Genomic DNA, 25,348 nt, shown 5'->3' on the forward strand with positions numbered 1-25,348 from the left:
TCACTCTTACACACTTGAAACTCTTTACAGTGCTTCCTCTTTATCCTAAAAGTTAACAAAAAGGGAACATTATCCAATAGTCACTGGGTCATAATCCACCATTTACTCACCAGGTAGCCCCTCATCTTCATCATCACCGTCACTGACTTCGTCGCCATCACTGATGTAGCAGAGGTCTGTCTCCCCCTCTCTCCCATTCAGCCGCTCCTCTTCATCAGACATCCTGACCTGCAGGCTGATGCTATCTCAGCATGGCCACGCTACACACCTGAAGCAAAGAGTACAGGCATGAAACAATGGTTAAAGCACAGACACAGAGACACACAAAATGAATGAATGTGTTTGATGTTCAGCAAATGATTTGTCTCTGTTCATCTGACTCTCAGCACAGACAGTTTGATGCTTTCTTCATAGAGGAGAGACAACAGAGGGGGAAACTCCATTTGCTTTATCCTCACTCCAAAGCAAAACACAGTATAGTATAAGGTAATTTTATGTACCTGAAACTGACAGTTCAAAGTTAAAAAAGCACACTCATAGGAACTAAAATAAATGATGTCCATGACAGTCTATGTGTATGTTGCTCAGTTTCAGTCCAAATTAAGACACTGTGTACTGGTGTGAATTGGGCTGTGACAGATCAGAGATACAGAGGGACAAAAGGTCGATGATGCCTGAATGTTCACGTAGTAATACCACATTGGATTGTTAGTGTTTATTCAATCCTTCGGTCCATTACAAAACAAGGAGAAAGTTTTGAGACTTTATTTCCTTAAGAAAACACATGATAATCAGAATCTGCATGTGAAACTGTGCACGAGAGCCGCAGGACTTTTGTCCCCATCATTAACAAACCAACACACTCCCACATCTTTGTATCATTGGGAATTAAACCCCATGCTTAGGAAAAATTAGTCAAGTTGTACAACTGGAATTTTATTTGTCCTTAAGAAATGTGACTGAATGGGAATTTTTCCTGCCCCTATGTCCCAAACCACGATGCATTCACACAGGGTGAAAAAAAAGGTCCCATAAGTACAGGAGGTACTTCAGTGTGCAAAACTTACAGTTGTGTGGTAATAAATCCCTGCTGCAGATACACACAGGGACAGCTTAAATGCCCACAAGTCATTACAGGGAGGGTTTTGTTAAATAAACACTTTGTATTATGAGATTGCAGTGAAAGGGGAGAGCTAATCTGCCAAGTATTATATGTTCTGTTAAACAGATAAAAGTGAAAAATTTATAAAAGATAGAACTGTTCTGAAAACTCATTTTTAAATTTTAGGCATACAGACTTGCTGCTACACTGAACAAGTGCTGTTACCTGCATCCGAATGACATGGGGACCAAACATCAAAGAGCAGATTGCACAAGAGACAGTGCTGCAAAATACAAAGTTAAACAGAAGACATTTTGATTTAAGTTCAACATACTCTATTCTCATATTCTCCTGAGGAAAGGTAATGTGTGACTTCTTTTGCACTGCAGCCAGAGTTTACCTCCGGAGGTTTGAATATAGTTAAAGACAGGACAGCAACATTTTAAGTGTCCTCTGTGAGAGAGTGACAGAAGTAATAAGGATCATGACCTGCAGATCCAAGACTGAGCTGCAGAGCAGACGTGCAGAAGGAAATGTACCAGAGAGACAGACACACGATGAGAGAAGTGAAGAGCTCTCTTGTTTTAAGGATTTTAAAGCTCCATCTCTCAGCGGCAGGAAAATTACACTCCCATTACTAACAGGCTTTTCTCTGTGCCAGAGTGAAACAATCATAAACTGAAACCAGACTACAGCTGTGCCCTTCATTATTAGCTGTTTGGTAAAAGCAAGGTTTTGTTCCTTTTTTTGTTTTATAGCAGTATAGTTCAGTTATGCACAACAAGATTTACAAAAGGAACATAAAAATATCATTAGCAACATCATAATCAACAACACAACATCAACATCAACAACAACAACATCACTTAGTTAAAAACAATGGCTTTGAATAGCATGTGCTTCCCCACAGAGGAGCCCAGACGCAGTACTATCAAAACAAGGTCGACTCTTGATCACCTGCCAACACACCTTGCATAATGCTACACAGCAGATTACACAACAGGTAGCCTCAGGCCAAGTTGAATTATTGGTCTGACAGGGCAGTTTTTACATCCCTCATAAATCTGTCTAAGCCAGACTTTACGCACTTGTTGCTGGTAGGAGAACCAGTAACCAAGGACCTGGTGAGCTCACCTTCACTCTGATGTTCCGCTTTCAAAAAACATTGATATGCACACACAGACTCTATTTAAAAACTACTTAAAACTACAACTTCTACTTAAAAAATAATAATAACAATAATAATATTGTACACTTACAAACTTACACAAAATAATAAAAAAGCTTTGTTAGAGATGGCTGAATGGGATTGTGTAACTAAGATTCTATAGTTTAGTGGCAGTAATAACAACAGGTTTAACAGCAAAATAATCACCATGTTCTCACTTTATTCCTATCATGTTCAAGGGAGCAAAATAAAACCAGCGCTCATTCTTCTGCAAAACCTCCTCAAATCAGCTCAAGGGCTGTGTGGAGAGCCCCCTGACCACGCACTGACAATCACTGCTGCAGCACTCGTTCTGTTTCCTACGGGCTACAGAAAGCGGGTTGAAAGAAACCAATGTTTACTGCTGGTAGCCGACAGGATGTGACTCGTGGTTTGTGCTGGCCAAACATCCTACACAACCTCCTCCCGAGGACTTTTTTCTGGTGATGGAACCATGTGATACTATTTCTGCCTGCACCGCTGAACAGAAACATATGCTCCTTTAAAGAATTACCATGTTGCTGTGTTCCAGAGAAGGCAGTCATTGCATGCTAACATGACAATGCTAACGTCACCTTTTTAGTTGACATTCTCCATTTTATTTCAGTATGATAGCAAGTAAACATTGTATTCAATAAACAAGAGTTGAATAAATTAAAATTTGGCCTCACGGGGTCGTGATATAAAATGTTACTACGGCTCATCTGGAAGGGGACATGAATGAATGAATGCGTGTGTGTATACAACCTCATGGCGAACGAATCGACAATTATCCTGACAATCTGCACCAAACCTCATGGTAATGCGAGAAGAAAAGTCAGTGGGTCATCAAAGTCATTAAGAATCATCTTCTGACAACCGTGAGTGTATAAAATGTCATGGCAATCCAACCAACAGTTGAGGTGTTTCGGTCTGCATGAAAGTGGTGGACAGACCGACTGACACCACCATCCTCAGAGCCATGCTGCAACCCTCATCAGCCACAAAACCCTCTGACTGTTAGGACAGGGTTTCTGCAAGTTGCTCAGGAACACTTCAGTAGGTCTCTGTGCCTTAAAAAAACTGGTAACCCAGAAACCATGACAGTGTTATGAGCCGCAGAATAAGCACAGCTGGGAAAGAACACTACGGTAAAACTGGGAACAAGCACATACTGTAGTTGGCTCAGTGACATTCTTACATAACATTTCATGCCAGAGAGGTGTTGGCAGCAGATTTTTGACAGTGAGGCCTTTGGACTTCATGTGTCTGTTATTGCTGTGTGAACATATTGTTTGTGCTTCCATGTCTTAGGCTGCTATTCAAATCCAAACAGAGAAACTATTTTAATACAGACATGAAAGAACATGTCATCAAGAGATCAGACCACCAAAAATATTACTGCTACAAAAGCAGACTGTACTTTATAGGAGTAAATTCAGTTCATTACAAAATGTTGAACTCTCCTTTTATTGGGTTTACCTGGAACATGCACAGAAAGCTTTTTGTTGTTGTAGTGCAGCGTACATGATCATTTATTAAGTTAAAAAATAGGTTTCTTACTTGAAAAAGAAACAGGGCAACTGTCTTGTTAAAAAAAAAAAGCAAAAGTTCCCTGACTTGACTAACAGATAGGCAAAAGCATGGTCACATGAAACTCCTGCAGACATGTACAGCTTGTTACTACCCCACATAACTTGGAAGTCACATCCAGCCAAAACCTCTTGATTCATTGCCATCAATCTTTATGTAACTGTATAGCAGAGGAAAGCAGGCCAAACTCATCTGTTCATGTCAGGCATTCAGACTATAAAATAACTGTTACATAACATTCAGTGCATGTTTGCTTCACTGAGCAGCTCCAGATTAGTTCAGCACGTATATTTCTTCTCACCTGACACAACCTTTTTAACTACGTGGAGGTGACATATGAACATCTGTTAACATAATGCAATCCACTGCAACAGGTCTGTAATCATTTTTGCTAAGCTTGTGTTCAACTTTTCTTGATACTGTATTGATTAAGTTCTAAAGAGGCAATACATTAAAATGTAATGAAATCATTCGTCAGCCTCCAGTATAACCACAGAGGTGAGCATAAATCCTTGACAGATTTTCAAAAAGAAACTTCAGAAAGGACTGCTGCAAAGGATTGCATGATGTTGCCCTGTGCAGGTGTTCATGTTGATGTGTCCAACTTTGGCAAAAGCTGTAGCTTCTCTACAAAGCTCACGAGAGGAAAATCTTACTGGTTTGACAGTGAACAAGACAGTTCACAGATGGAGAAAGTGAAAAAGCAGCTGGAAACTCATCCTGGGCACTTTCAAGATTCAGAGATTCATGATTCACAGCTTTTCTTGTCATATGCACAGTAAGGAAACAGGTTTCCCTGTACAATGAAATTCTTACTTTTGCTGCCCACACTGAATTTAAAAGCAACTTTTCAGTATAACACAAACAACAAAGGCAATGTAGCACCTGATATTCTTAAGAAAGTATTCACTTCATCAATGACAACTCAAATCAATGGAAACTTGAACAAATGAGTGCACAGGATGTGTAAAGCAACTGAATCCCCTGCTGAACCGTGAACAGACAGAGTTAACAAACTGTCTCTGCTGGATTTCCAAAAGAGTGGCTGCAAACAAGATGCTGACCCAAGCTGTCAATACACACATTCTGAATAGAACCAGGACCCCAGGAACACTGTGCGTAGCTCATAGTCAGAACTGCATCACATGACACAGGCCTAACATAAAGGCCAGGGGAGGAAGCTAACATGCCTGAAAAGGTTTTATGGCATATATGCACCCAGTTAGCAATTTTCATTGATATCAGCAGGCTACCATCCAATCCTAAACAGGATCCCACAGCCACTGACCAGTGTACTTTACAGTGTTACTTATTAACCTGATGTTGTACCATCTCCATGAATGTGACCACACAACACACATTCAAGCAAATGATGAACTGAAACTTTCTGTGGTATAGTTTTTATGATCAGTGCAAAACCCCCCCAAAAAACAAAAAAAACAAATCAAAAAAAAAAAAAACACTGCAACACGAGGAAAGAAATAGACAAGACATTCAGTTTCAACATTCACAAAAAGACTCATGTGCTAAAGCAGCTGCTAAAACAACTTACAAAAACAGTCGAACTGATCAAAATACCTGCGCACACACGCACAGAGTTGAAATGCTAATAATAAAAAGAAGGAATCATTTGGGTTTTATCCCCTACAACATCTTACCTTACATAACCTCACACAGCGGGCCCAAGAGGCATTCCAGGCAAGCCTGATTCAGCCAGCATTGCATTGTGGAGTACAGCATTACTTTTGGTTGGGATACAGTGAGAAGAAATTTAAATTCAGTGAATATGGAAACAAGATTCTGATGAGGGTAAATATAAAAAGCACAGAGGGGCAATAAAAATAAAAACGGTAGGCATAAAGGATGATGGGAGAGATGGACAAAGACAGGAGATGATGTGGGAGAGAGACGGGGTGTATGGAGAGATGGGGGAGGGGAGCAGTCTGGTCTGTCTGGTGTCCTAAAAACACCCCCTTGACCAAAAAAAGAGGGGGGTGGGGGGTGTAACCTAAATTTCTTTGGTAAAGAAATAGGACAACACTGTAGCCTGAAACAGAATGAGATCACAACAGGCATGTGGACCAAAATAAGAAATGAGCGATCTACCTCTCTGAATATCTCAATGACAGCTGAACTTCATTACTAAATCAAAACTTTTTCCTCCTTTCTTGATTATTTTTATCATCAGTTACGCTGTTGATTACTTTTCTGATTCACCGATTGTTGAATCTTTGAAACACACTCAGAAAAACAGAAGAAAATGCCAGCACTCAAAATAGCATCTTCAATACAACAGGAACAAGCCTTCACATTTGAGAATATGGAACCAGAGAGCATTTGCATTCCGATTAAACAAGCACAATGATTAAATGATTATGAAAATTATCGATTCGTTTTCTGTTGATTCTGTTTAAAATTAAATCTTAAAAGGAAAAGTTTCTCCCTCCTCTGCCACAGTGTGGGGTTTCACTGGATCCAGGAGGTAGACAGGCCCCAGCACATTTGAGCTCTGTAGTCCAACTTCAGGATAGTAACCTGATGCCAGTAGCCACAGGGCTGTGGAAGGAGCCAGCGCTATAATGATTAGAATTATGATGTAATTATATAACAATGGATATAATTATCTTCTATAGGGTCAAAGTGATGTGTGATAAGTCCTTTGGATAATTAGCATTCCCTACCTGTGTTTAATTCAATGCATTCAATGCATCTTCAATATGAACTGCATATGTCGACTAGAACGATGCAGAAAGTGAAACTGCACAAAGATACAGTAAGCTGCCTGATCAGAAATTGGCTTTTGATCACACTGCCGTTTTCCAGCATTCTTTCACCTTCCCTTTCAACCCACCCTACCCACCCATAACAAATACATACTTTGCCTTTGGGCAACTTTAATATTAAAAAACCATTCACTCAAGTCCTCTGCTGTTGGTTAGAGTTTCTCACAAAACAGTGATACAGTCTGCAAAGCTTAAAGCAAAAGTCTATGAGATCTGCATTGTGTTTCTTCTTGAAAAGGTAACCGCCTCTAAACCATCTCCAAATTGTGTACTTCCAGTCCCACAAATGATGAAGGCTAATCCAGCTACTGGTACTCAGAGGACACATGAAGATGTTTCGTACTGAGGGTTTCATGGTCAAAATACAGGGGTGTTACCTCTTCAGATGTATGCACCCACGGCAGTCTGTAATTACCTCTTAAAAGAGAGACAGAGAGAGAAAGAGAGAAAGACAGACAGACAAAGAGAGGGGTGGGGGCTACAAATAAAAATGAATGATAAAAGAGGGGGGCAGCGAGAAGATTTCTGCTTGCATAAGCTGCCTTACATAAGATGTGGCTAATAATGCCACTGTTCAGCTTACTAGAAAAAAGTTATACAAGATGTATGCCAAGATTTGCGCGCACACACACACACACACACGGCTGAAACACCACAGTCGCTGACATGCATTATCTTGCTCCTTCTCCTGCCTTAACCCTCAAACAACCCTTTGAAGAAATGAGGACCAGACAAAATTTCCTTAGTTTCCAAAAATATCCTCACTGTCAACTCTGAGATCGAAAATGCTTTTCACAAAGATACAGGTACAAGAGACCACACACACACACACACCTGGTACCCTGGGTTCATACGTCACACGTCAGCAGTGCTGAACAGTGTGTACCAGGGCCTCATTATAAAACCTGCAGGAGCTCAAGGCAGACTTAAACGAGACAGTGAGGAAAGAGCAAAGAGGGAGAACCAAGAAAATGAACATGAACTGCATCAAGTCAAACTTGCCTAAAAAGTCTGATTTGGCACAATGAGTTCAAGTTCGAGCAAGGAATTCAGGGCTATTTTTAAAACGACAGAATGAAGACTAAACTGTATCTTCAGTTCACAATTTGAACTGAAGAAGCCTTTCCTTTTTACCTCACCTTCAGATCAAATAAAATAACCCCTGTTGAACATGTCAACACTTTCATAAAGCTCTAAAATTGATGTGAGTGGGAGAACACACAAAAACAGAAAAAACTAAATGATGTGTTTGTAAAGAAAAAAGCAAATGAAACCTGAAAAATTTCTGTAGATTAAACCTGATTCAGATAATGACGCACGGACAGATATCAACTGACTGCGACACCACACAGGTCCCAAATGCAGGTCATTTACAAGAAAAACAAAACCCAGCAATGCTTCAGTTTATTTATCTGAAAATGGACATTGTGTAACACCTTCTTTTTATATTGGACTGGCTTACAGACTTAGAAGATCTGCATCACATCCCCTCGCTTGTGTAACAGAATTACACAATACTGAAGCCTGATGATGGTAGTGTAGTGGGGAGGGAGGGGGTTAACCCATCAAGTCAGGTTGTGTTCAATCAAAGGGAACATAACACACATATACACAGTTCAAATACACACCATATTTGCAAAATCATCTATCTTTACCCAGTGTTTGTCAGTGCAGCTAGTTTTCTTTCTTAGGTTCAAAAGGTTTAAGCCTCTGTGGTTTTCATTACCCCATTCAAAAGCTTAATAGTTGCTGTGTTATTTCATTTGATTCTGTTTGTATCATAGTTACCAACACAAATTGAAATTGCAAAGTGTGGAAGCTGATCGAAATTTGGCCACAGTCGAGCTAAAAGTACCTGAACTATATATTTCCTGTAACACCTGCAGCCTTCTGATCTAATCTGAACACAAAATGCTTTTCTAATTCTGTCTTTGAACCCTTAAATATCTACAATGTACAGGTTTATGCTGGATTATCCTGCATTTAATTATACTGGCCTAGAGGTCACAGACACATATTAGTGACCTGGACCGGCGAACAGTACTGACCTGCACTGACATGCCTCACAGGATATTTTTAAATAGGTAAACCCTCGAGCCAATCCCACCTGGGTGTAATATCTAATCCCCACGCACCTGAGCTCCTTTTGGCCTGCAGCTTCTGAGCACAATTTAACAAAGAAAACAAGAAGAAAGAAAACACACCCAAAAACACACATCTCTCGCTGCAGAGCTCAGTCACAGATTGAATTAAATTATTCTAAATCCTCGTTATTGACAACTTAAGTCAAAACACCTTGTTCAGTTTTGTTCTGACATGTACAGGACAAAATCAAATTAAGAGGATTAGCAATGCAGGAGCTCACACACTTAATCAATACTTTCTGAGTCCAAACGGTTGAACTGGGAGGGGTCAAGAGGCAGCGAGGGAGGGAGCAGAAATCATTGCGGCAAGATGATCTCCGATTGGACGTTGCTGGCTGCTCTCTAGCCAATCAGTGAGGGTTCAGCAGGTTCACTGGGGTTGTTTAGGGTTCACGTGGGGACAAAGGAAGGAAAGGGTTCCCTTTGCTTAGCCCATCTTAACCTCGGCCACAACAAGAGGCAGCGTACTGGCTGCCAGTGCAAAACTACTGAAAAAACTGGTTTGTTGCTTCTGAATAAAGAGAAGACGACTGGACTGACACTGAAAAGTCAGGCTGAAAAGTGACATAATTAAAAGCTTATGTCTTTTTCAAGTTCGTGCTGAGAAAATAATATTTCAGAATAACTATAATAATCATCATCACTTACCCATTATTATGTCAAGATGTGTGGGTTGTTGTGTTCTCCAAGACTTAAGGTCTGAAGGTGACTCAGTACATATAATAGTGATGAATTATATGTACAAGGAACTGTTTTTCTTCATATTAATCAATTTCCTTATGCTCCCAAGATTCTTTTTAAAACTATGTTGGCAAGCCTGCAAATGTTTACCAAAAGAAATCCAATCTCTGATTTTCCCCATCTGTCTCTCCCCCACAATTTTTGTCTCCTCTTTCAGGTTTATCAGATGAACTAAACATCTAAAAAGGGAATGTGAACCACTGAAGAAAACAAACAGTGGAAGACAGACTGCTGATTAATAATATGGTGCAGAATGGTCTGTGTCAAAGGTATTGACTGCTAAACCAAAAAAAAGCTGAATGTGTTCAAACATTTGATGTAAAATGTGTCTGCAGTTGGGTTAAAGGTGCATTTGTTTACATTTGCCAAAAGAGTTATTTTTAGGTATCTGCCCCTTTATGGCCTTTTACATGGTACTGAACTGATTAGCTGATTGGCTGATCCAAAATGATACCAAAAGAATTTGCTGCTTTTTTGGATTCTTTTTTTCTTTCTTCGTTTTGAACCGGCATTTTCACTATTTTAATGACCACTGACTGACTGACTAATACTTGTAAATAAATGAAAAGTGAAAATAGTTACTAAAAACTGTCAACTGTATGGGTATGTGTTTGCTATGAGCACTATCAAAATGTAACTGCAAGTGTTCATGTTTCTCTCTTGAATGACTTTATATTCAATCGAGCATTTATGAAATATGTTGTATCACAGCCATCCACCACCGTAACTTCACCAACAAAAAATTTGCGGTGGCGGCAGTAATGAGCTCAGAGCGGCAGTGAGCATCACTTGACTGCAGTGTTGAGCTCATGCAGTTATTGTCACAGCCCTATCATACTGACAAATGAGTTCAAACAAGAACAATAATGTGAAGACAGGTAAACACACACACACACACACACACACACACACACACACAGAGTGGTGTAATGTAGATGGGTCACAGAGATGAAGATAAACAACATGACAGACGAGCATGAGGTGTAGTCATGGACACTGGTCAACAAATGACTAATGTCAACAATAGCAGGTGCACCTACATAGGCAAACATACCCCAACAGACAGATACACACAACATAAACACACACACAGTTATGCAACCTTCTCACAAACAGAGCTTCTCCATGCTAAAACATGCTCTTGAAGCCGTTAGGTCAAACAGGACACGCACACACAGAGAGACACACAACTGTCCTTCTGTTAGGGCTGAATGACTACGTGGCTGAAATGAGTACCCTGTACATAAACGTGTATCATCTGAGTAAAATGTATGAAAAAAAACATTGCTCTTAAGCTCACTTCTGAGGCTGTTCTGTCAATTAGTTTCGAACAAAAAATCTATAACAACTTCTGATTGACCCACAATAGTTTCAGGCTTACATGAATGGCTTCCACTTAGTCCTGCACAATTCCTGTTGAAGCATCGCCACTTCTGGCTTAAGCCCCCTCCATTCTGAGCATAGCTACAGATACAGATCGTTTAATTGGTTGATCAGATGCAAAAAGTGGTCAATTTACTCATCCCTACCTTTTACGTGTATTTTTATAAGCGTGTTCAGACCAAACTGGTCAATTAACTGTTTTGTCAAACAGCAGAAGATAAATCAGAAGCTATTTTGATCAGTCAGTCCTTTCCATCATTTTTTAAGCAAAAATGTGAAGCTGGTTCCAGCTTCTCCCATGTGAAGTTATACTGCCCCTGTCATCTGCGAGAGGAAACTGAATCACGTCAAGTTTTGGTCTGTTGCTCAGACAAAAAGTCATTTGAAGGCATCACCTTGGGCTGATGTCTGGGTTTTCATGACACATCCTGAAAATAATCAAAAGACTAATAGATAATGAAAAGAAGAATAATATAGCCACAGCAAATATGACTAACATGGTCATTACATAAACCTAAAATATAGTTTTCTTAAATTATCCAGTAGACTGCTGTATTTTTATGTTGAGGTTAAAAAGTACAGCCTCACTTGCCACAACTTGTGACACCGGAGGCTATGTATAGTCTTGTACAGTCTCTTTGCAGTGTGTATAGTCTGCACAGGTCTTGTGCACTATGTATAGTCCTGTGCATTACGTATAGTCTTCAGATGGTTTGTACTGAAGACTATACATAAGTCTAAGGGCAGAGGATGTTGTTATGATGTTATGTAAAGCCCTTTGAGACAAACTGCTTGTAAAAATGGGCTATACAAATAAAGTTACATACTTAAATGTAGATTTAGAATAACACCACTCCAAGGCTGTTACAATTTTGTTGCATTCCTTGTGTTGTATTCTAGTGTAGCACCTGGTCCTTGGAGGAACGCTGCCCCATTTCAATGTTCACGGTTACTGTAAAAGCTGAAATGGCAATAACAAAACCTCTTGACCTTCCTGAGCTTGACCTCCACGAGCCCTCACAAAGATAGTAGTACAGGAGCAATGAGGTTCATGAACGCTCAGCGAAAGACACATGCTCCCTTCTCCTCAGAGACATATTGATCTAAATATCTGACAAATTCAAACAGACTTGTGCTCATCAATAAAAAGCCTCCATTCTGGGAGAAAGAGCTACGAGTGAACACAAATTGAGAAAGACGATGTTAAATCATTAAAAGTTTACATATTTCCTGCAGGATGAGGCCCTATGGGAGTTCATTTTCCACAACAACGGCTTGGTGGAGTCTTTCCATTAAAGGAAAAACAGTCTTGATGCAAAACAGACACATCAGTCATTTAGCTAACAGCCACACACGGCCTTAAGCTGTAACACTCACACTCACGTGCCCTGAGAAAATGTTTCAGTCTTTCTGATTATACTTTACAGTTGCTAAATGAACATTACACACACCACTGTTCACAGCCAGTTTTACTGCTTTTGAAAGAAGGCCGATTGATCACGTAACTTTTATCCTGACTTCAAATCCTTTCCCTCAAATCAAGACAGCTCCTTATTAGTAAATGGTGCAAAGTCGTGAATCAGTGGTCACCAAAGCTGAACTCAACATGAAAGATTTGTGCAGATTTCTCCCCCTTCTCAACGGAATTGATTGATTGTAGTGATATCATTGGAATCATCTGATTTGACCATAAAATGTTGCTGTTTTAGACAGGCTCACAGTTTTTCCAAGTCTGTCTTCAAGCAACATTCAGTTGTCCATATGTCCATAGAAATAATCAAAATGCTGATTTCCCCTTGGATTTTAGAGGTCACAGCTGGAGGTGATCTTGAAACTGCTTTATTTTAAAAGGGACATCTCCCACTGAAAATTGAAAAGGTGTAGCAAGTAAACGGCTGAAGCGTAGTAGGTCATACACACAGCAGTTTGTTAAAACATGAGAAGCAGCGGGGGTCAGGTTCTCAGTTGTCCTACATTCCTCCACACCCCCACCCTCCGCCTAATTCTGCTTCAGGGGTTTAAAGTCTCTCGCCACAAGAAGGGAGGACAGAACAGTTACCAATTCTCGACTTAAACCTACAGTCCCTGCTGTGATGTGTCTTCTCTTCTCCGAATACGAGCAGGGGAGGTCAGTCAGTCTGCCCAGCATCCATCACTGTTCGCCTTGTCGTTTTAAAAGGAGTGCAGATCAAAGAGACCCTCCCCCACTGTTTAAGGATTCAGGGTCTGGGAAACAAGGCTGGTCTAACCTCCCTTCTCCTCCTCCCGCTTCCAAACCATTTGTGATGTCACAAATCATGATCTTTCATTGAGCACACTGAGCAAGAAAATTTACAGAAGAAAATGCTTTTCAAGTTTTTTGGTTTGCAACTTTGATTGGTTTTATAAAAAAAAGAAATCATACAAAAAACAGTCTGACAGATTATCTCAGTCAAGCAGAATTTCCGCCATTGTTTTGCACAGAACATTTTGCATTCGTCAATTTCTATCATTCTTCACCTTCTTCTTGATTTTACCTAAATATAAATGTAATATAATTTTTTTCATATGCTAGGAAAACCACTACCGTTTTGTTTTAATATTTAAAGCTAACCAAATAAATTGCCGTAGCTGCATCTCACCGTCTCAGCACCTGTACTCTGTGCACTGACAATGAGGAGAGTAATTCTTCTAGACTATCAGGCTAACTGTTACCATCATGTGTTTAGTCTGACAAAAGCTATTGAAAGCATTTCCTCCATGGTTTTCTGTGTGTACATCTTACTTAACTCCATCTTCAATTTAAAGTCAAACTAGAGAGGCCCACAAACTACAAGATACAACCAGAATTATTTAAAGAAGCACTTCTGTTTGTTGAAATGTGAGAAGTGAATATTATCCTCATTTAGATACTACTTACTGAAACCTTTGCCCACTGACTGACTTACCAATCAATCAAGTCAAGCTGACACACACACACAGCTCTTCCCTTCTAATAGATGAATTCCCATTTGATGTTCAGCTGACGTTAATGTACATAACTGTCAGCAGGCCAGCAGTAGCCACCCACCTCCTGCCCTCACATTCTCTCCATCCCTCCCTCCCTCCATCCTTCAATCACCCCTGTGCTGTTCTGAGCACTCTGTTCCTGTACTCAGCCGCCCGCGGAGCTTGGTAGCAGAAAAAAAAAAAAAAAAAACTGAAGGAGTGATGTGATGACGAAGGAAAGGATGAAAAAGAAGGTGACACATAAGCACCCCCAGATCATCCTTTTTACAACTACACAGTGAAACCAGCTCAGAATGGGACCGAAAATCAAAGAAATGAACCTGTAACCAGCCAGCTAAATCTGCAAATTTTCTTTCAAGGCCTAAACTAAATTATCATTGCAGGGAATAACAAAAAAATGGTTATGGCTTATGTGAGAGAAGCTTCATTTAACACGACAGAACATAAAGATAAGCAGAAATGACGTTTCCTTTGATTGCAGCTCTTTGCACTATCAAACATGAAAAGTAACAGCCTAATGTAAATATTTAAAGTGGACACTACAGTCTCTGAACAGTGTTTTCACAAGCTCTAACATATCACATGTGCAAATAATCCATTCCATTAGCGCTATGTGAGAAAACATATCTCAAACAGAATTTCAGGTCCATTAAAAAACAAAACAAAACAAAACACATCTGTCACCCAGTTACTGCAGGTTTAAGATCTTTAAGGACAGACTGACCTTCACTGCAGAAGATTCACAAACAACCTTTTACAACAAACGCATAATACACTTAAGGCGACATTTTCTTTTTCCTGAAGGTTCTCAAAGGAATGAACAAATCAAAAAAAAAAAAAAAAGACAGAAATTGAGTTAGCTAAAGTTGCATTTGGCTGAGGTGGTTCAGTGGATACCTGATCCAAGGTCAGATCTAAAGAACAAAGTCTATGGGATTTTCGACACGCATTCATAGTGACAGGGACTGAAATCCACAGTGCAGGCAACACCCACGGGAACTGCAAATGACCAGAATGCATTGCAAGTAGAGGACATGTTGGGTATTGATTAAGGGGAATGACTCGCCTCTTTTCCTCAGCTCTTAGCTCCATCACTCACTCCTCCTCCACATTATGAGTTCATGGAGGAAATCACTGAAGCAATGTGGAGGGAGAGTGAGTACATCACCATGACAGTGAGCCAGCATGCACTCTAGCAAGGCTGCACACATAAAGGGAATGCAGCCCTAATTAAGGTGATGAGTTACACCTCTTCTGCCAGGAAAACTGCCCTCTAACAAGTACAAATAAGATACTAATGTGAAACAGCACGGTAAGTCTAAAGATGAGTTTTTATAGTCTACCCTCTGTGTTTATGGGATACCAATTAACTTTTGTTGCTTTTCAACTTCTGATTTCCCACAAAATCTAATACAAACAGGCCTTTAACTCACAGTACAATTAAATGTTCCCAGTGCATATGATTAAGCAACTAAACGTGCACTTTGGTACCTTGAATGCACTCTTGCCCCCACTTGTCACTACCTTCTTCAGGCCACAAACGAACACTGCACAGCTAAGACACTAAGCCACCAGGTAGGTTGACCATATAGAACTGCATTTGAATTAAACTTCACGGCTCAGTGTTTTCACTCCCTAACAATACATTTTAAATGAAAAACTCCATCACTTTTACAAATCAAAGACTGCTAATGGGTTTTAAAGAGTACTACTCTATATGTGCACAAGATTTTTGGTGACCTGAGAGGGAGTCACACCAGGTTGGATAAAATACCTCCAATGATGCCACTTGAGTCATCCTGGTTTGTGGCAGTGGGGATGAGCAGACCTCTGAAGGCCGCTCCTCATCATCTCTGCTGGAAGCTAGCGGCTTGAGGCTACATCAGCCACTGCCAGCATAACACATTTAAATCGCACTGTGAACTAACAGTGGTTGAGCTGCATTGTGGAGAATGCAGGTGCCAGGTTTTGCCGAATAAGATTGCATGGAATGAAAAAGATGGTATCTGAGGTTCTGCTGCATGATTTTAGATCCTTTTGTGAGTGCAATGTTAAAGCAGTTAGGTCTGAGTCAAGTCTGTAGGTCTTGTGTGTGACTCGCTGTCAAGCATTTGGATCTCATTCAAGCTAGTTTGGCCAAAAGTGCTTTAAAGTGGTCACTTAGTTGGCTGGCTACACTTACAGTTTGCCTCCTCCCCCAGCGCTCTTACTTCACAACCACTCACATCTCTGCTGAGCACAGACATTATGATCAGTTCCATCAAATGCTGCAAAAGTGGCAGCTTACTGACCATCTCACTACTGTTAGACGTCAAGCATTGGTGATTACAGCAGAATGTGCCCACGCCCTCACTGTGGGTGAGCGCTGACTGACTGTTTCAGGTTGCCTCACAAACATCAGTGCCATACTGGGTGGTGAGCCACCTAGAGTCTGCTCTTAAACCTCTGAACTCCTCAGCTGCAGCCCTGGGACTTCATTTTTACGGTCTCTTGCACAGAGTTCGCAAATTTTTTCTGACAACTTCAAACAACTCCAGGGGCTCAACTGCAGACTGCGCATATATCATAACTCATTTAAGTGATTATGAAAATGTAAAGCACCTAACTTGACATTAAAGCTTAAATTTACATAACTCCTGGAATAAGCCACTTCCTTTTTGGTTTACTGTTAAGTAACACTGCCACAAATTGGACGCTCATTGGTCTCAGCAAGGCCATTTCACCCTGCAGATGTGTCAACTCTGTCGACTGTTCGTGTGTCCTGCTGGTTTCATCTCCGCCGCGGTCACGGCTTGTTCCGAGTGCTCGTGGAAAAAAAAAAAAAGAAAGGAAAGAAAGCAGCGTGCTTGTTTGTTTCATAACACGGAAGGAGGCTGCAACAGCAATGCAGACAGGAGGAAGCGGAGGTGCACAAGTGCAGCATGCTCCTCTATTGTCTGGAGCCTAATTGACGCTCCGCACCAATAAAATGCAAACGTAGAGAAATGGTTTGACAGAAAGAAAACATTTCCAAACGGACACAAAGCCGGTATGTCTGTCTCACCTTCCGTCCCAGTTCATGCGGTGAGTCCCTCCAAGTGAAAAGCTTTTATTTCTGAAGTGGTAATGAGATGCGGGGCTGGCTCGGCCGCTTTCACTCATTCATCAGTTTCTTGGTGAAAGAGGAGGGTCGGTCCTGCTGGTCCCTGCGTGAGCTCTGCACAAAAAGGCATTACGAAAGTTCCGGAAGTGCACGAGCATCCAAACTGTTGGGGCTTACCGAAGGCACAAAAGCTGCATAGGCTGCATAACGACAGAAGAGAAACACTGCAAGTTGTAATTACATTTATTTCAAGGTTTAATGACTTACGCTGATGTGCTACTGATGTTATTTTCGCCTCTAATTTTATAATGTGTTATTGATTCTCATCACAGTGTTTGCCTTTACGCGTGGCAAAGTTCGCAAGCTATTTACGCTCTTACAGCGTGGGAGGTTGTCCTTTTTCTTTGTTTGATTGACAGAACAAAAACAACCCCCCCCCCCCCCCCCCCCCCCACAATTCATCACTTTTTGAGTGCTGTTCAAATGTAGGAGAAAAAAAAATGAATTTAATTAATTAACCTAATGAGTAATAATATCATCCCTTATTTAGTGAATTCAAACATACAGTTTAAATCTGTTTAAATATGCTTGGATTGACGTTGGGTGGAGCTGTGCTGGAGAGTACATGATGTGACCAATCTCTGCATACTCAGAAGACTGGTTATCCATCCTAACAAGTTCTGCAACACCAACAGGAAAGTGAGACTGATGACACTTGTGCACAGTCTGTGCACACCCACACAGTCCTGGAGAAGAGAAAATAAGTATAAACACATTACCTTAATAAATGACTGGAATAGGTCACAGATATGATATGTGAGTTGTGTGGACATAAAGACTGTGCTGTGCTGCAACTCTCCCAACTCCCATGTTAATCTAGTTACGCCTGCTAGAGCCGTACGACTTTCACTTCTTTTGTTCTGTGCGGAGTTTGGCAACTTTATCTAGCTGCTATTCGATGCTGTGATCAGGCGAGAACAAGCCTGAGTCATGGAGGACAATCCATTTGTCAAACATACATGTGACTAAAAGTAAATGGTGGCTGTATTCCATTTAGTGCACCAGTCCCAGGGCAATGGGACTGTGCTTAGTGGTACAACTAAACTGACTAAAGCCATTGTCAGTGTTAATAGTTAAACCAAAGGCTTTGTTTCTTACTCGGTTGTCACTTTTTCACCGGTTAAAGTACAGTCAGGTTAACAAATGCGGGTTTGACTCTAGTTTGACCGCATTGTAGGTGGAGGTCTGTTAGCCAAAGCTTACTCATGACCAAACTGGAGTAAAACACTTCAGTCAGTTATCAGCAGCCAAATAACTCTTTTACCTGGGAAAATCTCGCTGGTTATCATTGTTTACTGAAGAGATGGCAGTGTCTGTATTTCCAATTGCTAATTACATAAAAATGCCCCTCGGAGAAACGGACACACAGGCATCTTTTAGATTTCAGGAGTTTTTAAGAATATGTGCTGAATTTGCATGTGTGTGTGTGTGTGTGCATATTTTTTTCTGTATTAAAGTTGAAACAAAATCAACACAATCACTAAAAATTTTCTCTGTTTTTGTGAGTCAAAGTTCTGTGGCAGAGGGAGTTCAACTAAACTTTGACTTGGGGGCTGAATTTTCCCTCAGATATATTTTTCACTTATAGCTCAGTATTTAGCTTGATCTTTAGTTTGGATTAAAACGAGTGAATAAATTCCTTCTCCAGCCTTTCATCTACAGTCTTATTCTGACTAGCTATTTGGCCTCAGGCATATGGAACCACCCATCATTTCCAGCTCATGTTCTTGCTTTAGCCTAAAGGTACATACTGATGGTTTGTTTCATCACTGTCTGTTTTTCAGATTGTTGAAGACTGAGGTGGATGGTTTTATGATGATGATGATGATGATGATATGTCTCACATTAATACTAGAACAGGCTGTCATGTGAAAGCAAACTGACTATAAAACCACTAACTATACTTGGGAACCAATATCATTATGCTATATGTCTAATCACTTAAATTACTGTTTTGCAATGAGGTGTTTTGTTAATATGTTGTACATTTAACAGACCTGATGCACTGCATCATGAATCCAGTTGGACTGCAGCAGACCTCTCCTCTGAGGACTAAACCTACAGTAACATTCTGTACCCGACCTCCTTGTGCTGCACTGTACCTTCTCCTTCTTTCATTCATACAGCACCCCCTATTGGCCAATGCTCCACAGTGCATTGCATAACGCTGGCTTATGCAATTTCCACGGTAGGGTGAGGCTGGTGAGGGTGAGGCTGGTGAGGACGAGGCAGACACCTTATTGTTGTTGCAGCTTGAATGTATCATTTGATTGAAGTGATCAGTGCACAAAATCCAGTTACTCAGGCTTGTCAAGATTTCCAGTATGAGACACGATAGCTTCAGAGCACATTCATCACATGATCAGAAGTAACACAAGCTCCAGTTAACACCGAGGCCGATGAGACCTTTGTGAAGAGTTTGTGTTAGTTGGGTAAAGGAAGAGAAACATAGTGAGGATCTTTTTTAAGAACCAGGATGGAAGTAAAGGAAGAAGTCGTCTTGGTGATGCTGGTACATAATTCCAGCTCTCCTTTTGAGAGCACTCACACTGAAAGGCCAGGTCACACTATTGAAATTTCCATAAGCAATGCAAAGCAACAGAAGTTCTTCTTTTCCTTCTTTGCTCTCTCTCTTTCTTGCTTTCAGTCTTCTCATTTGGGTATGGCTTTCTTCAGCTTCTCCTCTCTGCCCTTCTCCACTATTGATGCATTTCTTCCTTTCCACTTTGCCTGTCTCTGTGACTCTGCAAGTTGCTATTTTTGAACTTTGCAAATACTAATCAATTTTCCCTTCTCCTCTTCTTTTTGCTTTTCTCTCTCTCTCTCTGTCTGAACTCCTCTCCCCTCTGTCTGTTGATGTCCTCTGTATCTTTGAAACCAGAGGTGTGTGTGCAGCAAGGCAGTCAAAACCGGGAGCAGAAAATAGAATAAACGTCAGGATAGATGACATAAAGTGTGTGACTGATGTTAGATATCACTGGAGCAACAGAAGAAGATGGACGCTACTTGCTGCTCAGGAAATTGGAATAAGCTCTGATGCTCGGCCGTCTTCCTTTTCTTTCATTCACTCTCTCTCTCTCACACACACACACACACAATTTCTTCCTGTCTCAAGTCAGCTTCAGGCAACGTTTCCTCACTCATGCACGACAGCTTTGATACCAAATGTGACCCCAACCCTGCACTTCAGTAAATAAACAGGATGGCAATCTTTATGTCATGCAGCCAAAACGCATCTGGTTCTGCAAAATCAATGACTTACAGCTTTATTTATTCTAGACTATGATTAACTTCCTATCAAATCATATTTTCAATTCAAATTCACTCATCGGCAAGACTGCCTACATTTACATTCATTTATTGAATAATTTTTATTACGCTGCTTGAAATAATTTAATGAATAATCATGCTTTATTCAGAGTAATTTAACTTTAGATTTCATTTAGATTTCATTAATAAAGTAGTTGCTCATCAACTCTAAATGCAGGAACTACAAAATAAACTGTTTTCAGTTTAGAAAGACACCAGCTCTATCTAAGGACAGCACAGAATCCAGATTGTCCTGACTGAAAACTCCACTGCAGACAATGACATACGTATGATGAAGCTGATGTACAGTTATATCAACTTTATTGATGGACTGCTTTATTTTCCAAACTGAAAATGCAACACCACATCTCCACTGTGTCTTTAACCCTGTGCATTAAACAGTACGAGTTTACAATGAAATGTCACCAAATAAACAAACCATCAACCACCATTTACTTAAAAACACAGAGAAATGGAGGCTCCACCTTATAAACACGACGGCAGGGGGAGGGGGAGAAGATCCTCTTGTAGCACAGTTGAAGATGACAGAAACAAGTTTTCAAGGCACCCAAGACCCAGTTGTGCCCAAAGCCCTCTAAACATTCACACTGTGTATTGGCCACCAGGCTGCACTCACATCATGTTGGATGGACTGTAGGGGCAGGAAAGACTCCCGTGGCTACAGCTAATGGCATCAGGCAGCTCAAGATGGTGACTGCAATCAAATGCAATTAGAGAGACAGAGAGTCAGTCAGGCACGGAGGCAGTTTGCAGCTTCACCTGCACTTACTTCATATGTTCATTAGATGGAGCCATTTACCATGTAATGATAACTGCAACTGCAGCATTGCTCTGATTTTGTTTTTAAGACTGCGTTGTGTGCCCACTGGGAAATTACACATATTCAAAGATATCAATATGCAACCATAATCTGCCTGATTATTCAGCCTTCAGTTGATTGACGCTACTGCCCGACAATGCAGTTCAGGAGCTGCTCCTGCTGAGTGTGCAAGGTCTCAGGGCTTTCCCACTGTGAAGCTGCCCAACTGCTCAAGGACTCTCGGGTTGACTTTCTGAACCTTTTATGCACACTTTCCTTAACTAAGCAACTCTGCAGACTTGTAGGTACTTGCTGTAGGGAGTAACCCACAACGTACAGCTTTGTGACATTAAAACAGAGATGACGGTGGCTGTAGGTGTTAAAAAATAAATATAAATGAGAAGGAATGGATACTTGAAAAAAAATTCTCTTCATTTTCCACTCAAGTAGTGATGAAAATGTGTACTTTTTTATATTAAAATAGCATGATGGTGAATTTCAATAAAGTAAAGATATATACACATGTATATATATGTGGATATATACAGTATGTATGGAATATGATGCTCCCTTTGCTGGCCAAAGAAATGTCTCTCTGTCCAGGCAGTGTGATTTCACAAAGTGCACTCCAATACACCACATTCTGGCAAAACATCATGCATTGTTTCAAGGTCTGTGCTTCCTCTCCTCATTGCTTTCACCTGTGTGTTTGTGTGTGTGTGTATGTGTGTGTGTGGTGCAGCAGAGAGGAAATCATGTGTCAGCTGGGTTGGTCACTTATCAGCTCTGCCATATGCTGCTTTATGTAAAAACAACAGTCTCGTTGAGAGACCTTATGTCAGATTTAATACAAAAAATAAACTGATAAAACTACAACAAATTAGTTTCCTCCAAAAGAATACTCTTGTTTCAGCCTTGACTTCAGCACAATACGAATAAACAACTTGTAGATTTATTGCCACCATTATTGTAAGATATGCCCTTTCAGTGTCTTCACTGTCTGTGTTTGACCCCCCAGCTGGTAAGACAGCACCATGTTTACCAAGAGCAATAAAGCAAAGCTGCAAGTGCATGATGTTGTTCTGCTGTCTGGCACACCTCTTCCTGTGTAATTCTAGCCTATTATCTCCAGTTTGTTAGTGTATTTTGGTCTGATTTCTTAGTGTTTTCTAATCATTTCCTCTTTAGTACTTTCATTGTGTTCTTTTGCTCAAGTTCTTCTCCTTTTCTCTTTCTGTCTTCTTGTATTGGCAAGCTTTATTCTTTCATTGTCATCCATCTGTTCTGCTAAGTATTTCCCTCAGTTAGGATGGCTTTTCACAAGATAGGACTGTATTATCACCTGACCCAGCTTAAAATGAGACAGCCTGGCAGACTCTTGTCTGCCTTTATTCACTACTGCAGCTTGTAGATCTGATATAAAGCACATGGCATGACAAAAATGGTAATGTTTCAGTAATAGTTTAAATTTAGATTAGTGGATGCCATTTTATTTCCATTTTTAGCTCATCTGGAAGGAAACGTTTGCCTGTCAAAACTTTAGAAAGCTGTGAGTGATTTTTGCAGAGCAGACTCCTTTAGAAATGAATGGTCTGGCAGAGACCCCGATCAGATGGATCAGTCTCTTGGGGAACGCTCCAAGGTAAAAGGAGCTGATCAGGAATAAATGTGTTCACTGAGGTTAGGGTTAGGGTTAACCACAAAGGAATTTAATTTAAGGAAAATAAATTCAGAAAGAAAATGCTTCACCCAAAGGTTAGAAAGCACAAAAAAGCAGTGGTTTGGAGACAAAGAGGTTTGCTGGAAAATGGCAAAACAGGTAACATTGCTGATTCAAACCAATATTCATTTTCAGGTTATGATAAAAACAATAATTCCAACCTTTTCGTCGCTGTCATCATCACAGATTTCACTCAGTCTCAGTCTGCCTTGCTGCAGGATACGTGGCTCAAGCAGAATGCTGACCAGGACTGAATCACATTAATGAAGTCTGCATTCAGAGAATAAAAAAGGTGGTGCAACTCTTGTTTGAGGCATATTTACTGAGAAAAGTCAGGCAACGATTGCTCTCTGTTGCACTGTTAGCTTTTTGGGTATCACACTACAAATTCTATGGGGATCAGAAATACAGATCCAATTCTTTTTAAATAAATGATTCATTTCACGTTCAAGTTTGCATTCAGATGAGTTGAAAGGGCTGTTTGAATCTTTCTGTAATGAATTCCACAGGGAAAAAAGTGACTGAGGAGAAACAGAATTAATATATTGAGTGAGAGCAGCCCCTTAGCTCCCTGAAGTGTATTATTATTTATTATTACAGAAAATTATTACATTTTGCTTTCTATATTTCTATATTTATTTATGAAGCATTCACATAGAAGAAAAAACACATTTAACAGTGCACATATTCTTTTTCCTCTACATGATTGTGATTTGGAATTTGATCCATTTCTTCACAGATGGGGGAAGGGGACGAAAAGAGAAAAACAACGAGAAGCCTTTTCTGTTATTCCCTTCTTCTCACTGAGAGTTGCTACAAGGGACTCTGAGGTACAAACAAATCCAAATCCCAGTTGTTTCTCTCTTGGAGGTTTTAAAATCCTGCATGTTATGTGAAAGGTAATCAACCACCAAATTCACTTTTGCTGACAGTCATAACAGGGAAATAAATGTGTTAGTTTGTCCTCTAACAGCACCGCTTGGTGGTTCTGGGTATATAACTGCTTAATGGGTGTGTTATATAATATTTCAAAGGCATGACACATTTTATTTAGTATGACCTTTTGGAATAAAGGAAACCTTATCTTGTAACCTACTGAGAGAGATATGGAGACAGAAATTACTGATCTGCAGATGTGTAATACACTTCTGTGTATGCAGTTCATTTCACTTACAGAGGAATGCAAATATTGTCTGACTGTGATGACAACACTGAATCCATGGCCTTTCAAGCTGGCCATCATTCTTTTGTTTGGCTGCAGCGAGGCTAATGTTAAGCTCAAATAAGTGTCACTGAATTTAGCTGCTAATTTTTTAATTATCTTGAGCAAGGGGAGAAAGGCCCACGATACAATATCAGTAACATTACAATTTTGCTCATGAGAAGACTAATGTTGACCTAAAAATACCAATGTCAGTAACCTCAGCTTATCTCACCCTTAGTCAACAAGAGAATGAGGATAACTGTGCAGCTGTAACTCTGGCCATCCTAAAGGCTATGATAATCATCAAAACTCTAGTGTTTTCCTAAGATTATACAACACCAAAAGCAGTTTGTGATAGACAAAGTTAGCTGCTACCTTTGTGGTCACCTAATGGTCACCTAAAGTTTGGTTGTTGATGAAGGTTTATGAAATGATGTCAACAGCTAAATAGTTATTTTTACATTACAAAGCTTGCCTAAAAAAATGTCAGTTGCACATCTACAGTTGCTCACAAATTGGTCTTTTTCATGGAAGATAACACAGTAGGAAAAGTGTGGGTGCAATGATAAAATCAATGATGACTGAATTCCATTCAGCTGCTTCAGTTTTCAGGGTCTTTGTACTGTGAATGCTAGCTCTTGGTCATCCTATCATGATCTACTAAAACAATTGATTGGATGTGAGTCATTATTAACACTTGTAATTTTATGATCACCAGTCAAAAGGCCTAGAGGTTGTTGGCTCTAGACACTAACCAGCCAGTACACTCCCAAACTGAACATCTATCCAGCCATTTTCTACACCTTATCCGTCAGAGTTGTGGGGGGTGGGTGGTACGCACTGGTCTGATTGCCATGCGATCGTAGGGCTGACACAAAAACAGACAACCACACACACTCACACCTAGGGGCAATGTAGAGCAACAGATAACCTAATGTGCATGTTTTTGGGACAGTGGGAGGAATCCAGAGTACCTGGAGAAAACCCACGTAGACACAGGGAGACTAGACTAGACTCAAGACTTCATGTTTATGAAACACAAGAAAAAGGGAAGCAAAAAGAAAGAAAGAACACAGAAAGAAGGCAATTTTAATAAATGAGCTACATGACACAAAGTACAAGAAAATGTTCTCTTTTTCACTCACTATACTTTCCATCAGGTGGCAATAAAAAACCAAATAACCTCTCTCACTGACAGCTTCATTTTAATTAATTTCACAGCCAGAGACACTG

General features: G+C 40.3%; 1 protein-coding gene across 1 annotated transcript in view; it reads right to left on the bottom strand.

Moving 5' to 3' along the window:
* Nucleotides 1–17,125, bottom strand: part of LOC124063958 (helicase ARIP4-like) — a 63,125-nt gene extending 46,000 nt beyond the window's left edge. Inside the window, exons 1-2 of the mRNA XM_046398125.1 lie at nucleotides 16,964–17,125; nucleotides 111–268 (exon numbers count right to left, since the gene is read on the bottom strand). Coding sequence (XP_046254081.1) covers nucleotides 111–222 — 112 coding nt within the window. The 5' untranslated portion in view covers nucleotides 223–268; nucleotides 16,964–17,125. The remainder of the gene's footprint in view (nucleotides 1–110; nucleotides 269–16,963) is intronic.
* Nucleotides 17,126–25,348: the final 8,223 nt, after the last annotated feature.

Source organism: Scatophagus argus, chromosome 8 (genome assembly GCF_020382885.2).
Source record: "Scatophagus argus isolate fScaArg1 chromosome 8, fScaArg1.pri, whole genome shotgun sequence".
Classification (NCBI taxonomy): Eukaryota; Metazoa; Chordata; class Actinopteri; family Scatophagidae; genus Scatophagus; species Scatophagus argus.